This window comes from Alosa alosa, chromosome 19 (genome assembly GCF_017589495.1).
Source record: "Alosa alosa isolate M-15738 ecotype Scorff River chromosome 19, AALO_Geno_1.1, whole genome shotgun sequence".
Classification (NCBI taxonomy): Eukaryota; Metazoa; Chordata; class Actinopteri; order Clupeiformes; family Clupeidae; genus Alosa; species Alosa alosa.
The window spans coordinates 9428976-9448829 of NC_063207.1; the positions used below are offsets into that span (position 1 = coordinate 9428976).

At 43.2% G+C, this 19854-nt stretch overlaps 3 protein-coding genes across 6 annotated transcripts; all 3 read left to right on the plus strand.

Moving 5' to 3' along the window:
* Positions 1-1871: 1871 nt before the first annotated feature.
* LOC125284462 (G-protein coupled receptor 151) lies at positions 1872-4524 on the plus strand. Its single transcript, XM_048228417.1, has one exon. The coding sequence runs from the start codon at positions 2267-2269 to the stop codon at positions 3473-3475; it is 1209 nt and encodes a 402-aa protein (XP_048084374.1). The 5' UTR covers positions 1872-2266; the 3' UTR covers positions 3476-4524.
* A 2145-nt stretch (positions 4525-6669) lies between these two features.
* LOC125284384 (osteoclast stimulatory transmembrane protein-like) lies at positions 6670-8560 on the plus strand. The gene is made up of 3 exons (XM_048228315.1): positions 6670-6682; positions 7014-8016; positions 8240-8560. Exons 2-3 carry the CDS (start codon positions 7138-7140, stop codon positions 8558-8560), a joined length of 1200 nt encoding a protein of 399 aa, XP_048084272.1. The 5' UTR covers positions 6670-6682; positions 7014-7137.
* A 2150-nt stretch (positions 8561-10710) lies between these two features.
* LOC125284093 (translation initiation factor IF-2-like) lies at positions 10711-18056 on the plus strand. 4 transcript variants are annotated; one of them, XM_048227842.1, is made up of 6 exons: positions 10711-10779; positions 14661-14720; positions 15561-15690; positions 16146-16323; positions 16445-17024; positions 17278-18056. In XM_048227842.1, the coding sequence occupies exons 3-5, from the start codon at positions 15568-15570 to the stop codon at positions 16912-16914; spliced, it is 771 nt and encodes a 256-aa protein (XP_048083799.1). In that variant the 5' UTR covers positions 10711-10779; positions 14661-14720; positions 15561-15567; the 3' UTR covers positions 16915-17024; positions 17278-18056. The 4 variants fall into 4 exon arrangements, with proteins under 4 accessions (XP_048083799.1, XP_048083802.1, XP_048083800.1 ...); XM_048227845.1 differs by having other exon boundaries at positions 16454-17024; XM_048227843.1 differs by lacking the exon at positions 10711-10779 and having other exon boundaries at positions 14606-14720.
* The last annotated feature ends 1798 nt before the right edge of the window (positions 18057-19854 follow it).

Genomic DNA, 19854 nt, shown 5'->3' on the forward strand with positions numbered 1-19854 from the left:
CTGGTAATGCGATACATAATGTGTGTATTAATGTGTGTGTAATGGTGTGTATGCGATATTGCGATGTATTATGTGTGTGTGTGTGTGATAATGCTGATATTAGTATTAATGCGTGTGTGGTGTAATATTGTGTGTCTTGCGATGTCTGTGTAATGCGATACATGTGTATTAATAATAATGTGTGTGTGTGTGTCAATAATGTGTGTCTAATATTGTGCGCGATAATATTATTAATGCGTGTGTGTGTGTATTAATGTGTGTCTGCGTAATGCGCGATACATATAATATTATTAATGTAAAGGAGTAATATTAATGCGATACATAATGTGTATTGTGATTAATGTGTGTGTGTGTTAATGCGTCTGTGTGTGCGTGCATTTATGTGTATTATTAATGCGTGCACATGTGTGTGTGTAATGATAATGTGTCTCGCGCGTCTGTGTAATGCGTGCATGTATTGTGTGTGTGTGTAATGACGTAATTATGTATTATTAATCGCGATACATATGTGTGTGTGTGTGTGTGTGTGTGCACATGTGTGTGTGTGTGTGTGTGTGTGCGTAATGCGTGTCTGTGCGTGCATGTGTGTGTGTGTGTGAGAGTGTATTGTAATGCGTCGCGTCGATATTGTGTGTGTCCCAGTAACTTTGTGTGTGTGTGTGTGTGTGTAATGCGTCTGTATTAATGCGATACATGTGTGTGTGTGTATTATTATTATGTCGCACGATACATGTGTGTGGCCGAAATGCGTGTGTGTGTGTATTAATCGCGTGTCTGTGTCGCGATACATATGTAATGTGAAGTGTGTGTGTGCGATACATATGTGTGTGTGTATTATTATTATTGTGTATTATTATTATTAATGCGCGTCTGTGGTAATGCGTGCATATTGGCCGTATTAATATTATTACATGCGTAGTGTGTGGTAACTTATAATATTATTATTATTATTGTTAATGTGTGTGTGTGTGTGTGTGTTATTATTATTATTATTTGTCTTCGTGTCACAATGCGTGCATGTGTGTGTGTGTGTGTGTCTGTGCGTCTGTGTGTGCGTGCATGTGTGTGTGTGTGTGCATGCATGTGTGTGTGTGTGAGTGTTGGTGTGTGTATGCATGTGTGTGTGTGTGTGTGTGAGAGAGAGAGAGGGGGGGGGGGCAGTGGAGTTCTCTATTTAAAGTGCTGATCTTTGTTCCATCTCGCTCTAAATGGATGAGCACGCTATGAATGGCTTTAAGAGCGAGACTGGGGCACTGGGTAGAGACACCATATAAAAACTAGGCCATGCATATTACTACACGCACACAGAGATTATTTAAACTAGGCCACCAATGTCAGTGCTCACACAATGCTTGCACACACTGCTTAAGGATAATTTCACCACTGAATAATACACAAATATTTGGCTGCAGTTAATACTGAAGAGTAATGACTATTCCTTTGGTCTTCAATGTTTTGACAGCACATTAGTATTCAACTGAATGCTTGCACACATAGGCGCAGATGCGGGGGATTAAAATTGCTGTGTTTTTGTTTGCAAGGCTGATGCACTCTCTATTGTTTTGTAAGAAATTGTCATCCTACTGACCAATTACAGCTAGAGTGACTGATGTGTTTTGTTCCACACGGATGAACATTGTGAATCTAAGGACTCACTGCTTCTTGATACGGGAGAACCATTCAGTGCCCCAAGCGAAACAGAGTTCAGACCGCAAAAAAAAGCAGCCAAATGTCTCTCAGCACTGGTTAGTGCATTTGGTATGGATTTTTAGACTACTTCACCGAACAAATAGTCAAGTGTCCAGGGATTTTCACAGTGCACACGTGCACCCACACACACACACACACACACACTCACAAGATGAGGATGGAAGCACAGCTAGAGAACGGGAGATACTCTGTGTCCATAATTGGATGCCGCTGACTTGGGGAAAAGGTTTTCTGGTCACATGATGGTTGAGAATATTAGATGTAACTCCATGAGTGCTCGAACTCCACCGCTGTCGGGCTAACACTGGATCTGGACTGTTTTGGGATTGGAACGTACGGTTTCAGCACTACACCTAGGTTGGACAGCGTTCCTGCAGGATTTGGTTTTTGCATTATAGCCGAGTGCCGACTGACAGAAGTGATCGCAATTCTCCAGTGTTCAAATGAACTGTAGCTGTATGTTGTAAATGCAGCAGGCTATTGACAAGCATTTAAATATTCATGGGTATAGATATTTTTGAGTATTTCGTCTTGATCTGGTTGACTAACCGACACAATGGCCCTTGAGAGGACGGACAACAGCTCAATTTTTTTTGCAGGAGGGATCCAACTACTTCAACGTCAGGACACGACCATCATCTTACCCGCGGTCCTTACAGCTATCTCCGGAATCGGTGTTCCCGGGAATCTCATTCTTCTGGTCGTTCTAGTGTATGGACTGAGGACTGGGACTGTCTCTGAGGCCAGAACATTATTGGCCAGCTTATGCGTAACGGACTTGTTGATTCTGTCCGTGTGCGTGCCGGTGCGCGTAATTACCTACCACACGCGCACATGGATGCTTGGGGACCTTGCCTGCAAGACAACAGAATGGTTTCAGCATGGGTGCCTCGCGGCTAAAAACTTCACTCTTGCCGCAACCAGCATTGCTCGTGACCATCCTCCACTATGTCAAGTACAGGGCGCCAAGTACAGGGCGAGGAGAGCACTTTGGACGATGGTGTTCTCTTGGATTGTGGCGCTTGTCTTCCCAATACCGGAACTTATGTTTTCCAAGATGCAGGCTCGCGGGGATTCGTGTTTGTGCGTGTGTGAGATCCCCCGAAAATATCTCGGGTTTATATCCCTGTTTAGCAAGGTGTTTTCAGTCGCTGCCTGTGCTATTCCTATCTTAATCGCTTTTATCAGCTACACGAGAACCATCTTCCACACAAAGTCGCAGACGGCCACTGTGGCTTCAAGCCCTGCTCAACACCAAGCCCGGAGGCGCGCGCTGATGCTCTTGAGCCTCACGGTGGCGCACACGCTCCTGGTGTTGCCTCAGTGGGTGTTCTGGGCATGGGCTCGACACAACCCACGCGTCAACTTCCAACCTCCCGCGAACCTCCTCATCATCGCTCAGGTGTGCGTGTACCTCAGCAGCGCGTGGTCTCCCGCCATTCTCCTCACTGCGCATGGGTCGCTCAGAGAAGACCTGTCTCGAGTATGTAGGTCCGTCTCCTGCCAGGATTCAAAATCGGAATCTGACGAGCCACAAGAACTGGGTGGGAACGAGCAAGGCACACGCATGATACTGATCAACCTTCCTGCTGACTCGAGATGCGCGTCCTTGCCACCCGAATTGCAAAGTGTGCGCACGGACGAATTCGGTCGTCTTCTGCCCGACCTCCAGCAGTTTTGGACTGGGCGCCAGAGCACATTGGTGTTGCAGGAGCATGACCCACTGCCATGGGAACGGTTTGGAGAAAGCACAGCCAACTTATGAGTCGCATTAATGCTACTTTTAAGGAAATGATAATAATCAGAGTTTAGCTGAAGTCTCTCCACTAAGTTTTCTATGAACGTTTTGGGCAGTATTGAGGCTGTGCGCCATTACAGTTTACATCACTGCTTGACACCCCACTACTTATAACACCCTCTAACCATCTCATCAGTATGGGGTCCTCACCCATTATGCTTCACAGTTCTTTACAGTCTTCTCACTCATTTGGGAAAATATGTATTATTAACTGCCACTATATGTTTGTGCCATGCTTTGTATGAAATGAGTATTGAGTAAATATTTGAGATTACATTGTTATTATCCAATAGTAACATTTCACCGCTGAAATTTGCAGTTTGTTGGCTATATGTTTCAACTTTAAACCCAACTGTATGAAAAAGCGGGTAAAATATGTTTAGTCTATAACAAATGTGTAAAAAATATGAGGTTTGTCAGGGTATCTTCAATCCCCCATCACCATAACCACCAACCCCCAAGTTCAGTATTGAATGAACTAGTATAGAACTAGTGTAGAATGAACTGAAAACTTTCCACAGATTAAGAATTCTATAATGTCACTAGGGATGTAACGATTACCGGTATAATAATAAACAGCGATAAAAATGTTGACGATAACAATTACCGTTTTCATTTCAAATATCATGATTATCACGGTTGATTACCGCGGTGTGGAAACCGTGTGTTTAATCCTTTCCAGCTTCATCCAAGCCTGCTTTTGACATACAGTAGGCCTGGGACAATGAAACAAAACTGGTACCCTACTGATTCTGTTGTTTAATTTATGGTTTTAACTATGATTCGGATTAGGCTACACCTGATTGTAAAAGGCAGAACTTTTCCACCGCAAAATGTGCACTGTATCATGTAGCCACTCTGTCTTTTTATGTTCTCGTCCACATTAAATCCTTTCCACTCACGTTATCAGGAGAATACAAAGTTTGATTTTAACGCTCACTTTGGTCTCACTCATTGCATCCAAATAACAGAAATAGCAAACTCCAAGTTATGGTAGGGTAAGTTACGCTATAAGCACATAGCCAATTAAACATGAAGAAAAAAGTGAACGGGACACTTTTTGAAACTATTTCAGCTTGTGTAGGCTTATCAGTGCTTTCTGAACATATTGAACACACTTTTAGAAATACCGTGATAATGCCGAAAACCGTGATAATTTTGGTCACTATAACCGTGAGGTTAAATTTTCATACCGTTATATCCCTAAATGTCACAGAATGAGGATAATGTAACTATATCTATTTTATATATATAAAGCATGCATTTGTTCGGCCACAAACTATGATTTTCTGGGTCTTGGTCATTTTGTTTTTTTTTCTGATCTTGTTTCCTGTGCAATACCCATAGCTGCTGTTAAAAGGTCAGAACCATTGACTGTATATATGGGTCAGAACTTGAATCGGTTTGGAAACGTATTGATTTTGTGTAATGTATGTATACCATAAATAAAGGTACAATTTCAGTATTGATCTGTCATCATAAATATATTAACATACTTATACTTATGTACTCTAACTCTCTAGTAGGCGAAGATGCATACCTTTATACTGTATGCATATCATCAGACACACACCACTTCCTCTCAAGAATACCATAACTATCTTTCCATGTAGCCATGTATTGGGTTTTTTCTATTTAAGGTCAGAGCATACAAATACACACACAATTTTTGTTATCACTCACTTTTTGGAGAGGTCTGACCTAAAACAAACAAGACAAATCTTATCAGCATAAAACATTCAGTCAAATACGCATTGTCGGTTAAAATCTTATCGTATTGTGTTTCTGCTTTTTGATGAGTCAGTAGGCCTAGGTCAAATCATCAGACACATACACACATACACTCTCTGAAGGCTACAAAAGACTTGTTTTGGAAAAAAGTACTGTTAAAGTACTATTACAGTACAGTACTATACTCTGTTTTGTATTTCACTCTGACTATGTAAACTCAACAATCAGGTTTTATGTCATGCTATGTGTAATTATAGGAAAATATTTCCTGTAATAGCTAAGAAGCAAAATATCTAAATACAAGCAAAGAGGGTCTGTGAGTAATGCTACACTGAGGTTTATTTTTGCACATATTCATTTCTGGCTTTGTACTTAGGTGCATTAAAATACCATTACGATGCATCTAAAAAAGGCATGCTTTCTTGAGCTTTTTACCCTTTCCATACCATATTATCAATATCATTATGTCACAGTGTTATCGCAGGCTTGGGTATATGGGCTCTTCTTTGCCTTTGATTGCCCTCGTGCAATCCTCATCCTGAAACTGGAAGTTGATGTTTCCGCTGTCTTGCAAGAGATTGCCAATATGTCTGACATTATGGAGGTAAAGCTACAATCACTGAATGGTCTCTTCAGCTCTGTATCATAGGGCAGAGCTGCTCTCAGGTGTGAAGATGAAATAGGTTGAGCTGTGTGTGTGTGTGGTGCATGGCAGTCCTTGGGCACTCTGGCATAATATGTTCGCTTAAGTGTGTGTGTGTGTGTGTGTGTGTGTGTGTGTGTGTGTGTGTGTGAGAGAGAGAGACTGCCATACATACATTCATTGGGGTTGGCCACTATGAGGAACTAAGAACAACAATTCCAACCATCTCTCTCTCTGTCACTCACTCTTCCTCTCTGTCTTACACAAACACATAAAACCCCAGATCCATCCAGCCATCACAGTTTGGTGAACAGATCGTCCACTAAGCCTGTTTGTCACCGGTGTTGAAAAGGTAAACTCAACAACTATTTTTGTACATGATTTAAAAAAATGTATATTAATGTTTTTGTCTGATGATATTTTTCTATTTAAACAAGGGAAGTGTCAGACTGGCCCCTGTGTGTTGTAGTGTGTATGTGTTTCATCATAACATTTTAAAACTTCAGAACAAAACAGAAATAAAGGGAGCTCCTGATTTGATCCATTTGAAAAAAAGATTATATTGTTATATATATATATGTAATAAAATATTGAAACTAAATAAACTCTATATTCTCTATTTGCTCTATATTTACAAGAATAGCCTCAGAACTGAATGTTTGCTTAAATAAACATTTGCCTACAACATGTATATTTATTATGCTTGCATATGGATGTTTGGATGTTATCCCTTCATGTTTCCAGAGCCTGCAATCAAGCATGGCAATGGGAGATGGCTTGGCCCAAACCAGCGATCGACTGTGAGTCCTTTAGCAGATATTGCACTTGTACGTGATGTGTATGTGCTTGTGTGTGTGTGTGTGCGTGTGTGTGTGTGTGTTTGTGTGTGTGTGTGTGTGTGTGTGTGTGTGTGTGTGTGTGTGTGTGCGTGTGTGTGTGTCTATGCTTTTTGCTTTTGACACGTTTTGCTTTGCTATTAAAAAAAAACAAATACAATGCATATGCCTCAGTACAAACAACACCATCTATATATATGACATGAAACTGCAATGTTCTTACAATATCACATGACCACATACTGTACCATCTTTACCACAGAGAATCACCCTGATAAATGTCTCTCTCTCTCAGATCATTTCAGTCAAGAGTTTCCAGGTTGCTGACATTCCTATGGGATGTCTACTCTAAACCTACTCCATCTAATGCTCATGAGGTCTTCATCCTCTTCCTCATCTGCCTTCTGGTCTCTGTGACGATGGCTACCTTGCTGTTGGTATGGATGGTTTTCAGTTTGACCTATGACCTTACCGCCACAGCCATCTTGGTAGGGGTGTGCATGTCTCTGATGGCGGCACTCCTGACATTGGTTCACCCAATACGCTGCACCCTGAGCATCCTCATCCCGTCGCTAGGCACCCAACAGGGACGCAAGATCCTGGTCTCCACGGTGATGACCCTGACCATCGCCACCTGTGTTCCCAACATGGTGCGGAACGTCAACTGGACAGCGTTCCTGATCAGATGCTCGTCTCACAGCTTAATTGAGGGCGTGTTGAATTCCAGCCGAACGATTGACCAGGTTCTGAGTGACATGAACGAATGGACGGCGAAAATGCCCGGCAGCAGCGGCAAGATCCACCTCGTCCTGAAACAGGAAATTGATGTCCTCGACATCTGGCGTGAGATCTCGAACATGACCCACAGCATGAAGGCCGAGCTACAGTCCCTGCATGATTCTCTCGACGGCGCCTCCTCTGTGCTGCAGAAGCTGACCGGCGCCGCCCTGGTGGCGATGGTTCTCGTCAGCTCCTCCATGTACCTCATTGGCTACCTCACAGACCTGAAGTACGACAACGTGTACATGTCCCGGCGCCTTGTGACCTGTTTGGCGGTGAGCGGTGATGCCACGCTGCCCATAAAGTACCAACACAGGCTGGTGAAGACGTCCGGGGTGAAGATGATGCGCGCTGAGGTGCAGAGGTGTGTGTGGAGTGTGGCAGTTCTCGGATTCTACGCCATACTCTGTTTCTCGCTGATTGGCCTGGATCACTTCATCTACAGAACGCTGGAGATTCTCCTCACCTGGACCAATGACATACCAGGAATCACATACCACATCACCGTATATTTGAAGGTAAGTTTGGATGTGTGTGTGTGTGTGTGTGTGTGTGTGTGTGTTTCTGTGTATAGCATGTGTCTTCCTTCAAGATGAGACAGATAGACAGACAGATAGACAGACAGACAGACAGACAGATAGATAGATAGATAGATAGATAGATAGATAGATAGATAGATAGATAGATGAACAGCTGAACAATGACAAATGGCATACTAATGTCTTGACCCCCTTCTGGCAGATAAGTGGCAGAGCGATTGGCTTCATTCCTTTCAACATCGATTCATTGGATAAGAAGTACAGTCACAGACTGCCCTTGCTTCCTGCCCAATGCGTTACGCCTCTCTCTCTCCCCACCTCCTCCATCATCTCCTCCGTCAGCCTCCTTCTCTTCATCGCCCTCGTCCTTGTCTTGGGCCAGGTGTTCGCTCAGCGCCTGCGCAGAAAGATCTGCGCCTCCTTCTATAGTCGTTGTGAGGACGAGCGAACCCGCTATCTCCTGCAGAAGATTCTAGATGAACGGGAAAGAGAACAGGAGAAGGATGACTTTGGTAAAGATTGAATAATCCTGATGTTAAATGTCATTAGTTTGTTGACAGTTCTTAGGGTTTTATATCTTTATATAGTGTGTTGCAAGTTGATCAATTGTGGCTGTCAGTATGTAAGAGAGAAAGAAATAGTTGTGTACCAATTGTACTATACTTAAACAGCCTCCATGAATACAAAACATTCTGAATGAGAGAGAGACAACTGGATCACATTTTTGGGTGCCAGAAACGTTTAGGTTTAAGATAATTTCAGTGTCAACACGTGCCTCAGAATGTTACTATAATGGATGATTGTGGCAGATGGCTTTACTATTATGCAGTTTGGACATGTATCTCTCAGTATTACACATTTGTATAATTTCAGCCACAATAAATAAATAAATAAATAAATAAATAAATAAAAACATATCTACATCTGCAACTACACCTAATCTCTAAGATGTATCTGCTGAAGAATGGGTGCGGACAATATAAGGAACTGGTCTTGGCCAGTCATGGATTTGTTTTAGTATTCTTAGAAGCCACACCGGGTGAAACACTTTAAAATGAAGAAGAAACACTTCTCCATCTGAGGCTGCCTCATTTGGTGTGAAGGTTTAGTGGCAGCTGTGCTAAATAGTGCTGTGTGTGCAGAGTTGTAAAAGTCCGGCTTCAGAAAATAAAAGTCCTGCCACATTTTTGCTCCATTCGCTGAATCTAATAAGTACAACTCCTCAGCCAGGTAGATGAGCTGATTAGTGAAATTACCTGTGTTTATGGTACAGGTAGAAACAATACATGGTAGGACTTTTACATTCTGATGCCAGACTTTTACACCTCTGTGTGTGTGACTTGGCAGCATGAAAACGTCATGGCAACATCAAGATGATGGGGCAGAGATCAATACAAAGAGTACGAACATTTGACCATATTCAATGACAAGCTATATGAAAGGCAAATAACTGAACATTTCAGAGAGACACTGAACAAAGCTGTTGAAGTGAATTATAGGTAATATAGCAATAACAATAATGAATAATTTGCTATTATTAATAAGGGAATTAAGGCAATAATAAGGGAATAACTATGCATACCTCCCACCATACACACACACACACACCCTAAAGGTTTGATCATAAGGACCTGTGTGATTAGTTATTCTATTAGATATTAGATAGATAGATAGATAGATAGATAGATAGATAGATAGATAGATACTTTATTGATCCCCAAGGGGAAATTCAAGGTCTCAGTAGCATACAGACATCACATACACAACATGCACTTACAGCTGAAAGGGTAAATATAAGTATATACATATAACAAAACTCCACTGTACAATAGAGACAGTATTTCACTGTGTCATGTAGCCACTACTTTATTGCTATATTACCTATTACACTGCTGCCATAGCACCACCTGCTGGAAACGGTCATGAATTCCAGTGTGTCTTGCAGATATGGTGGCAGCAGTTGCTCAGTGGTGAAAACTGGATTTCAGAGGCACAAACTAGAATACTAGAGACTTTTGAAATACATTTGGATGTTTCACAAACTATTTAAATGAGTGCATTACAAGTGTAGCCCTAGCCTACAAGCTATCCAGATAGTGTTTTTGTATTTTATTTTTTAAATTATTACTATTTTTTTTATATATATTATTATTATTATTGGTTGTCTCTGAACTGGACCTGTTATCTGACATGAACCTAAAGGGCCATTTTGCATGACCAATAGCCATAAGTTCAAACTAAAACATTGCCCATGTGCTTAGGCCAGGGTTATGACATAGACTATTAAATAATTTTCTAAAAGTGTGTACACACAGCAATTATTTTTCACTGTTTCTTCTGCTGTTAATAACTCATTTATGGTCCAGTTAATAATCTCTGGAGAAAGTCAGATATGAAGGTCTTTCACTTGGTTTTAACAAGTGAGTCTATCTAATTCTGTAGTGTCAAGATGAAAAGCAGTCAAGGCCAGTCGGCAGCTATAAAATACGCAAGGAACCCTCGTTGGTGTCCATCCGGATGTTATTTACATAGAAATGGATTAAAACCGGGGATTACCACAAAAATCCATTTCTGTCTGACGTATGTCGGGCTTTCGAGTATCCAATAATATGCAAGCATAGTCACTAAGCCTGTCCAATGACCGGCCGCAGGAGGAGGGGCCTTTGCGTGCAGGTCGAAAGGGAGAGTCGAAATATCGAAAGTAAACGGAGTACGAGCTGTCGTGCTTGACCTCTGTTGCAGGTAAGAGAAATTTCATTCATTTTGTCCAACGACATGAGTTGCGACTGCACCATAAATGGTTTATCCGTAGGCCTATTTCGGGTGATTGCTCATATCTGAACATTATTCAGTTGTAGCCTGTCTGTCACTGCGAGGAACGAGTTTGTGTGTTAGAAGTAGCCTACAAGTCGACATGTTCAGCCAGTTATTGGATAATTTAAAATAAATTATCATTATTGCAAGTTCAGTTTGAACACGGTCTGTAGTGTCAAACTGGGCTTCTATGCCAATGTCTGTCAAGCCACGGAAAACTACTTTGTCGTATCATTTGGATGTAGCTGTCAGACACTCAGGGGCGTTGGTTTTGGCGTTGGTATCTATATTTAAATTAGGCTACTTTTGTATCCACTCTGAGAAATCATATTTATTTGACTCTGTGTGTGTGTGTGTGTGTGTGTGTGTGTGTGTGTGTGTGTGTGTGTGTGTGTGTGATGTTGGCCTGCCAGGTAAGTCGTGACTCTAAAGGGGAGGTCTGGGATGACCTGCTGTTAGAGGACATTCCTTAATCCTTAGAGAGTAAAAAATTCCCTTTCACGAAAAAAAGACACCAGCCCACCAATCCGTCATCACTGTGGAGTTATTAACATAAGCCCTGCTCAGTCCAGTCAGTGAATAGTAAAGACTGTGTGTGTGTGTGTGTGTGTGCCTGTGTTTTGTGTGTGTGTGTGTGTGTGTGACAGAGAAACTTTGCTCTCTGGGTAGTGATTTGCCTTAAGCAGACGGTGGCTTATTTCAGTAGATGACAAATGATGACATACCTTACTTATGTGTGGGTGTGTGTGTGTGTGCGTGTATGTGTATGTGTGTTAGGAGGATGGTTGTATTGCACACATGTATTTGTAGACGTTTGTTTATATGCTGCATATTTTGTTGAAGGTTTGGATTTACTGATGCTGTCATTTTAAAGTCTGTATTTGCAAAAACATTCATGTCTCAAGCATCACTCTGTGTGTGTGTGTGTGTGTGTGTGTGTGTGTGTGTGTGTGTGTGTTTGTGTTAGGTCAGCTCCTGGGAGTTTTCAGTTCCATCCCACTAAAAATGTAAATACCCTCACCCATCACTTTTGTAGTGGGGAAAATACAAGCCGATAAGCTGGTCTATAGTGAAAAATGTAAGCATGGAGGAATTGTGGAATTCATTCAAACCTAGCTTTAAAGCTTCCGCCCAAAATGTCACCAATACTGTGAGTACTACGTAGTGTGTAATCTCAGAAAAGCACAACATTTCCTCTTTAGACGGTTAGATGCCCTCTGTGGCCTAAAGTTAACCTTGAGCCACTCTTGTCGGATGGGAAATAGAAGCAGTATAGCCAGGGAGGAAGTTTGCGGTAGCGGGCACTTAAAAGGGTGGCATGTATTCTGCTGGGCCAATCCCAGGTCATTTTGGCAGAAGGGGGTGGGGTAGTGTGTGTGTGTGTGTGTGTGTGTTGGGGGGGGGGGGGGGGGTTGGTCACTGTCTAATGTTAAGGGATTGTGGGATTTGGTTCTGTTGATGCGGGGCATGTTGTGTAATGGGTGTTGTGTAATGCTGATGTTATTATGGCTGCCCCCTTACAAGCCGACAGATGGGCACTGTTAATTGACACTTGACGCGAACAATCATGCACGAGCGGAGAAATTCAAGTCAGAGATTAATACTACTTTTAAGTAAGGCCTCTCTGGTATGACTCATGCAGAACTGCTCCTGGATATGCAAAAACTAATAATCAGATTTGTGGATGTGATTCTTGATACACACAAACAAGTCCAGACGTGATGAATGCTAATGTACACTACTGCAGCAGGGCTGTTGATGATCATGCACTGGAACAGCACAGTGGCTGCAGAGGGCTTGTTTGCGCTTGAGTCACCACAGATTGCAGTCGACAGCTGAATCACAGACATGCAGGCCAGGCACAGCCGCCAGCCAGCCAGCCAGCGAGCCAGTCAGCCAGTCAGCCAGTCCGCCTCAGAAGCAGCGCTGTTTAGCTAGCAGCGGCACGATCAAAAAGAACAACTTCAATGCACGCACCTAAAAATAACCCCTAACTTACTGAACAAAGACCACACTCTGTGAAACACAAGCTTAGACATTGAACTCGTAATTTTTTTAGGGGCGAAGTGTAGTAAAAATATATGTGAGATGATGACCAGGGCCGTGCCATGCCGTAGGCTCAGCAGTGTGTGACATGTGCGTTGAGGTCAGGGACGCCAAGTCGACTGTCTCCGGCAGGCATCTGTACTTTTCCTTTGTGGCAGCCAGAAGCCCTTTGTCCAGAGTCTGGAGCTCACTAATGGGTTACTAGCTGGGCTTTGGCCAGATCAGCATATCTATGCATACCAGCTGTGCTAAATAAATCGCCCGATAAATCAATGGATCAGCTATTATGATTGGCGCTGTATTTATTATTTTATTTATTTATTTATTTTTGGAGTCCAGTGTTTGTGTGTGCCTATGTTTGCTTGTACTCATTGTCTTCTAGTGCCGTCTTGGGGGGGAACAAAGGCTTCCTTCAGGGCAATATATGTGTACACACACACAAACACACACAACACACACACACATACACACGCAATCACACACATATCCTCACAAGTCCCCACACACACATACACACTCTCTAGCAGACAATACTTAATGTGTCATTGATTGACATTATGCAACTTGAGGCGAGACTGCCTCGAGGTGCCAAGGGTTGGCACAGCTCTATGGGCACAGTGCAGTGGGGTCATCTGATTAATTGTGCATGTGTAGATGCGTGAGTAAGTGACAGATACTTTCTGGAGCGTCTTCGGGGTGAGTGTGTCGGGGGGAGGGTAGAGCACGGGGCAGCAGAGAGTCCCTTAAAACTGAAATGAAAAGTACAAATCGTTGCCCATTACACAAATACTTCATTATCTTGTTGAAAAATCTCCCCATTTTCTATTTTCCTTTTCACTTTTTTATATTCTTTCTCTCCTTTTCCCCCTGTACTTTTGTATTCCTCTTTCTGTCTCTGTTGTTGCCCTCCCCCCTCACTCTCTCTTGCCCCCCCCCCCCCACTCCCTCATGCTATTCTCTACTCACTGGAGTATATATAAATATGGGCCTGGAGAATAAGGATTTATTCCCATTGTGTCTAGGTTGGAATTAGGAACACCGTATTAAATCAGTATACTGTACCCCGACTGGCCAGATGGCGTGTAATTCTCCACAGTTTGAATCTGAGCAACGTCATTAGAGGCCGATGACAGCTCCACACAGTGGACATTATTCTACTTGAGATGATGACCTTCAGTAAAAAGCCAACTATGTACGCAAAAGCCCAAATCTCATCTGACCTTCACTCAGGAATCATAAATAAGACACAAACAGTCAGATGACCCAAATATTATACATGGCAACAGACACATGTGTAAATGACCTTTCTCTCTCTCACTCTCACCCTCTCTGTGTGTGTGTGTGTGTGTGTATGTGTGTGTGTATGTAAAAATAGAGAGAATGAGTTGGTAAAGGACACTCCTCCGAAAGGTAGCGTCCAGTTCAATAGAAAAGCCTCGAGGGTCTGCTCAGCTGTACCTCTCTTTGTGTGTGTGTGTGTGTGTGTGTGTGTGTGTGTGTGTGAGAGTGAGAGAGAGAGAGGGGAGGGCCTTCTCTCTATGCTCTATTTGGCATTAAATAGAGGGAACAGGACAGAGGTGTAAATTCTATGCATGACATGGCATTGTCTGTGTGTGTGTGTGTGTGTGTGTGTGTGTTTGTGTGTGTGTGTGTGTGTGTGTGTTTGTTTGTGTGTGTGTGTGTGTGTGTGTGTTAAATGTGTGCATTATAAATGAAGCATTATAGTGTGTGTTATTAGAGTGTCCTTTCATCTCGTACTCTAGCTTGGACTCTGAACTACTGGCCGCCATATTGGACACCTTGGAGGTGCACAGCTGACAGGGGTAGGCCTACGTCTCTGCTATCACTATAAAGTTCATGCCTGTGAGATCACTGAACAAAAATGCTCAACCTCTGAAGTCATCCATTTCTATTTTTATCTCAACTGGGGTCCTAAAACCGGTAGCTATATAAAATATGTAAATAAGTGTGTGACAGGTTAGACTTTCTCTTTTTTGTATAATTATGTTTATTCGCGTTTGTTTATTCACGTTTGTTTATTCACGTATGTTTATTCACGTTATTCACGTTTATATCTCTACATTTACCTTTACAGAGTCCTACAAAACCATACTTGGCGCCTCCACAATCACACACTTACTCACACACATGATACTTTAATGTCCGTTTACACATAAATTTGTCTTGCATTACAGCTCAGCAATCAGCAAAGAAAGCCATTAAAAAACAATAACATTTAAGATCGAAAAAATATTCACGCCACATGTAATAGGTGTAGCCTACACAAAGATAATGTCCGTTAGACTATGAGTGAGGGATCTACATGCATGCACTTACACATACCCAAACACACTAACACACCTACACACACACACATTGTTCTCCATAAGGTTCCCCTGTGCGGCCTTTGTATCTTAACCAACTTTTGATTATAATGATTCATATATGTCCTCAGCCATACTCATTGCTTTTTCTATACTTAAACGGGGGGTTCATACCGACAGTAGGCCTACTCAGTGACTTCGAGAAACGGATATCTTTGTGAAAAATCCTTTAATCCTTTAAATAGTATTTCATCAATCCTATAATACCTGTGTATCTTTCCAATGCTTTAAAATTAAACTTTTCTCTTTTTGTTCCCTCTATTTATTTTTTCCCTATAGAGCAACCATGCCGTACGCTAGTGATAAACTCTACAAGGAATATGTGCGGAGAAATATGGCTCGTTTCGCAACCCAGGTGAAAGTGAGAGAGATCCTCCCTCACCTGTCCTGTCTGACACAAACTGACAGGGTGAGTATGACTCATAAACACATTCATTCCCCATGAACAAAGACACTCAGTGTTGTGGTGTGTTGACATTGTATCTGTTTATTTTGCAACAGTAGACCTGACTAGAGACTGAGAAATGAATAGGACAGTGTGTGCAAATTAACTTTTGAATTTGACTTTTTCTCAGGACTTGGCCTGCAAACCTCTTTCACCCACATAGTACCTGCAAACACACACTTAATACATACACCAATTTTCCGTTGCACACACAGGGATTTCCATCCATTCATATGATCATCTATTCACTCTTTGTATGTAAGCATTTGTATAGGTCAGTAGGTTAAGCAAGAGATTAGCAAAGGATCAGCTCATGGGGAACCCTCTACGCACTGCTCTGTGGTGTTCTGTGTTTCGAAGGAAACTGTGCTAAATCGCTGTGAAGCAAGCATCACACATCTTTGATTTCCTGTTCACAGGAGGAAGTGGAGGCGAAGCGGGAAATGACCGGGAACTATAACGCCATGCAGCTGCTGATTGATAACCTGAAGCGGAGGGAGAACTGGCCTGAGGAGTTCATCAGGGCTCTAGAGGAGTGTGAGCACAGCACGCTCGCCCAGGAGATGAGGGACGCTTACGAGGCCCTGAAACAACCCAGTAAGTAAACTCTCTAAACAATGCACACACAGACACACACAAACACATATACAGAGAGAGAGAGAGAGAGCTACAGGCTATCCATATATGTGAATTGACCATGAAGTGTTTTTTGTCACTGATTCCACAGAAATGATGCCTCAGCAGGCAGCTGGTGTCTCTGACAGCCCAGGAGCTGTAACCACCGTTCACATTCACCCTCCCCCGCCAGCAGACAGTGAGCCGGCCCAACCACCAGTCCCCGCATCCTCTCCTAGTGTGGCTGCTGCTGAACCCGCTGCTGAGCCCACTGCACCTGCCCCAGTGTCCAGCCCTGAGGCTCTGGTCACCCCCGACGTCACCAGCCGGCCAGCTCCACCATCCGACGTGGCTGCGGATGCAGCACCGGCTCCCGAAAGCATTCCACCGGCTATCGCTGAGGTTCCGGAGGTTCCCCCGACAGAGGAAGCCCAGGCTCCAGACTTGGCGTTCCCTCTGAGCCTGACGTCCTTGACGGCCCCACAGACACGCGCACGCGCGCTGCTCCTGTGGAGCTCTCGGAGTTCAGCCTGCCTCCGGATCCACAGCCCCCCGCCGAAGAGACCACTCTAGGGTCCCCAGAGCAAACAAGAGCTCCCATTCAAGAGACGAGCTCCCCCAACTGCAGAGTGGACCCGCCTGTGCAAGAACCAGAAGAGACATCGGATCCCACCATGCACCAGGTAGGATGTGCAGCAAGCACACCAACTCAAATGAGTGTGATGTCCCTGTAAACACACATACACACACACACAGTATACATCTCTGACACATACCTCAGACGCACACACTTCCTAAACCCTAAAATCTCATTCTCATTGTCTTTTCTCTGATTGTCTAACACTCTGTAAAGCGCCATGAGACATGTGTAATGTTTTGGCACTCTATAAGTACAATTAAATTGAAATTGAAATTGAATTGAAATTCTCCTCTCAGGTCAGCATGGAGCAGCGGCCGGCAGAACCGACTGAAGATGAAGAAGTCCAGCCTCCACCACCCGACATGCAGAACATCACCCCACCTGCACCTGCTCCTGCTCCTGCTCCTGTCTCTGCCCCTGTGGTTGCCATGATACACCAGCCACCTCCCTCACTATTGGACAGCAAGCCTGGGGTTCTTCAAAGTGTGGTCGAAGTTTGCTCGCCTTCCCAAGAGCTGGTCACAGAGACTCAACCTCTGGAGCCTTGCTCGTTTACGACGGATGATATGGAGTTGAGCACACCTGCTAGTACCTTGGCATCTGAGGTAAATTCAGAGATTGCCCCAAGGGCCAACACTGATGAATGCCCTGAACCAGTCCCTCAGCTGGACACAGCTCCCAGTCTTACTGAAACTTACCACACCCAAGAGCCAAGTGCCAGTGACAATGGCAGTCCTTCCCATCAGCCAAATGGCCTCTTAGATGACCAAGCCCCCTCTCCCCCTCACACCCCAACATCCTTGTGCAATAGTTCCTTGAGTTCCCAGGAGCAAAGCACATTGGTACATGTAGTCCATGTCTCTCAGGACCCATCAATCCAGAATCAAGATGGGCAAGAGCAAAGCATAGTGGGAAATGGAGTTTCCAGTGAGGACACATCCATGGTTAACCACAGTGACACGCAAAGTGAGGCAAGTCTGGCAGAGCCAACTAGTAACCACCATAATCTCACCCCAAGCACTGTGGGAAATGAAGTCCATTTGAGCCCAGTGAAAGAGGAGGCCTCGGCCACAGGGGATACCAGCTGCACAAAGACTGAGGTCATCCTTGAGGCGAGAGACAAGGAGGCACAAGAAAAAGAGAACAAACACCAAGAGGACGGAGAAAGCAATGAAGAAGAACCAAGAGAATCTCCCTTAGCAGGCCTCTTGCCGGCCCTTCAAAATGTCCCGCTCATTCCAGCCGCCGCTGCCGTTGGGGTCTGTGCACTGGTCTTTGCTTGGAAACTCCGCAACTGAGGACGCCCGGCAACTGTGATGCACCCAAACCTCAGGAATGCCCCCAATATAATCCCTGTAATATTTTACCACTTTGACTCTCAGAATATTTTGAAACAAAACCACACCACCACCTTAATGGCCTTTAACAGCACTGCCCCTACCCTATCCTTAGTAATCCACTATGGTGACAGTGCAAGCCAATGACTGTTTCTGCAAAGGGAAGGAGGACACTTTTGCACCTTTTGTACATTCACATAATACTCTGCAACTCTCGTACTACATGGTTAGTGCTCCACCAATCATAGTCCTTGTGTTTATTCTCCTATCTTACATGCAGTCAATCTAGAGACCCCATGCACTTCGTCTTAGGCTTTGTGATTGATTAACATTCCTTACATCTTACATCTTTTCTTTTTGAAAAGATCTAAACCATCTCATGAACTGACCTCCATAATGAGGTGTGTGTGAGGGTGTGTGTGCGTGTGTGTGTCTTCTCAATGAAAGTCTCAAAGAAAAGTTGAGTTGTTGCTGCTTTCGATGTACATTGGGAATGTTATGGCATTCTCTATGAAGACCATTTAAACCTGCTTCTCAGCCAAATAGATTGGGAAAATGTTTTATTGTTTTAAATATATGCTATATATTTAAATGTATTTGTGTATACTATTTAAAGAGCTTGGTGGAATTTGCAATTCTCAAATCTTGTGTCTTAACTTAAAATATCTCAAATATTTCACCATCCCAAGTACTTGAGTGCAATCATGGAGTAAATCTCAACTTTTCACAAAGTGTTCTTATGTATGTCAACACCCAACAGCGCCCTTCTGAGCCAGCATAGTCCGCAATAATGCCAATTGAGTGTAATGTGTAGAGGTCCATCACTGAGATGTAGTTGTTATCATGAATGGATAGTCGATTCAGATCTCAGATCTGGAAATATTGTATCTGAATGGAAACCCAAAGCTCAGCCATTTAGTGTTTCTGGTGTGTGTGTGTGTGTGTGTGTGTGTGTGTGTGTGTGTGAGAGAGAGAGAGAGAGAGAGAGAGAGATAGAGAGAGAGCGCGAGAGAGAGTATGCATCTGTCTGTGTTCTTTGTGCTGATGTGAATGCTATCTGTATGGTCATTCCATCCCAGAATACAGATTTATCCCTGATTGTACATAAATATGTTGGGTATATAAGCACTTTTGATGATTCCGTAGTGATGACTTAATATTGTGGTAGATCTAATCAGGTATGACATTTTAAGGTGATATGTTGTATCACCATGAGTGTTTCTTCTATTTTTGTAACCAGACTCATAACAAAATATAACCATCTACTTGATCGTAACCTCTAAAAGTGAAACAAACGTAAGCCTACCTACATAGATGGTCATATGAAATTCCACTTTTCTTGTCCAATTGTTCTGAAATGCACTGTGTGTTAGTATATTGCAGTAATCCAGGTAAATGAATTCATGCAAATGGAAACCACAACCAATGAAATGTGAGCCACCACTGACTAGCCTACTGCAAATCGATGTCAACAATAAAAACTTGATCTTAATCACTCCATTTACTGTTTGTTTTCAAGTTTCTTTACTGTCTTTC

What these genes read in the sequence shown, in the direction of transcription:
- LOC125284384 (XM_048228315.1), top strand. Translation starts at nt 7,138, where the DNA reads ATGGCTACCTTGCTGTTGGTATGGATGGTTTTCAGTTTGACCTATGAC. An exon ending in ACATCACCGTATATTTGAAG is followed by an intron (nt 8,017 to 8,239) that starts GTAAGTTTGGAT and finishes CCCTTCTGGCAG; the next exon opens with ATAAGTGGCAGAGCGATTGG.
- LOC125284093 (XM_048227842.1), top strand. Translation starts at nt 15,568, where the DNA reads ATGCCGTACGCTAGTGATAAACTCTACAAGGAATATGTGCGGAGAAAT. An exon ending in GTCTGACACAAACTGACAGG is followed by an intron (nt 15,691 to 16,145) that starts GTGAGTATGACT and finishes TCCTGTTCACAG; the next exon opens with GAGGAAGTGGAGGCGAAGCG. An exon ending in CGAGGCCCTGAAACAACCCA is followed by an intron (nt 16,324 to 16,444) that starts GTAAGTAAACTC and finishes TTTTTGTCACTG; the next exon opens with ATTCCACAGAAATGATGCCT.
- LOC125284462 (XM_048228417.1), top strand. Translation starts at nt 2,267, where the DNA reads ATGGCCCTTGAGAGGACGGACAACAGCTCAATTTTTTTTGCAGGAGGG.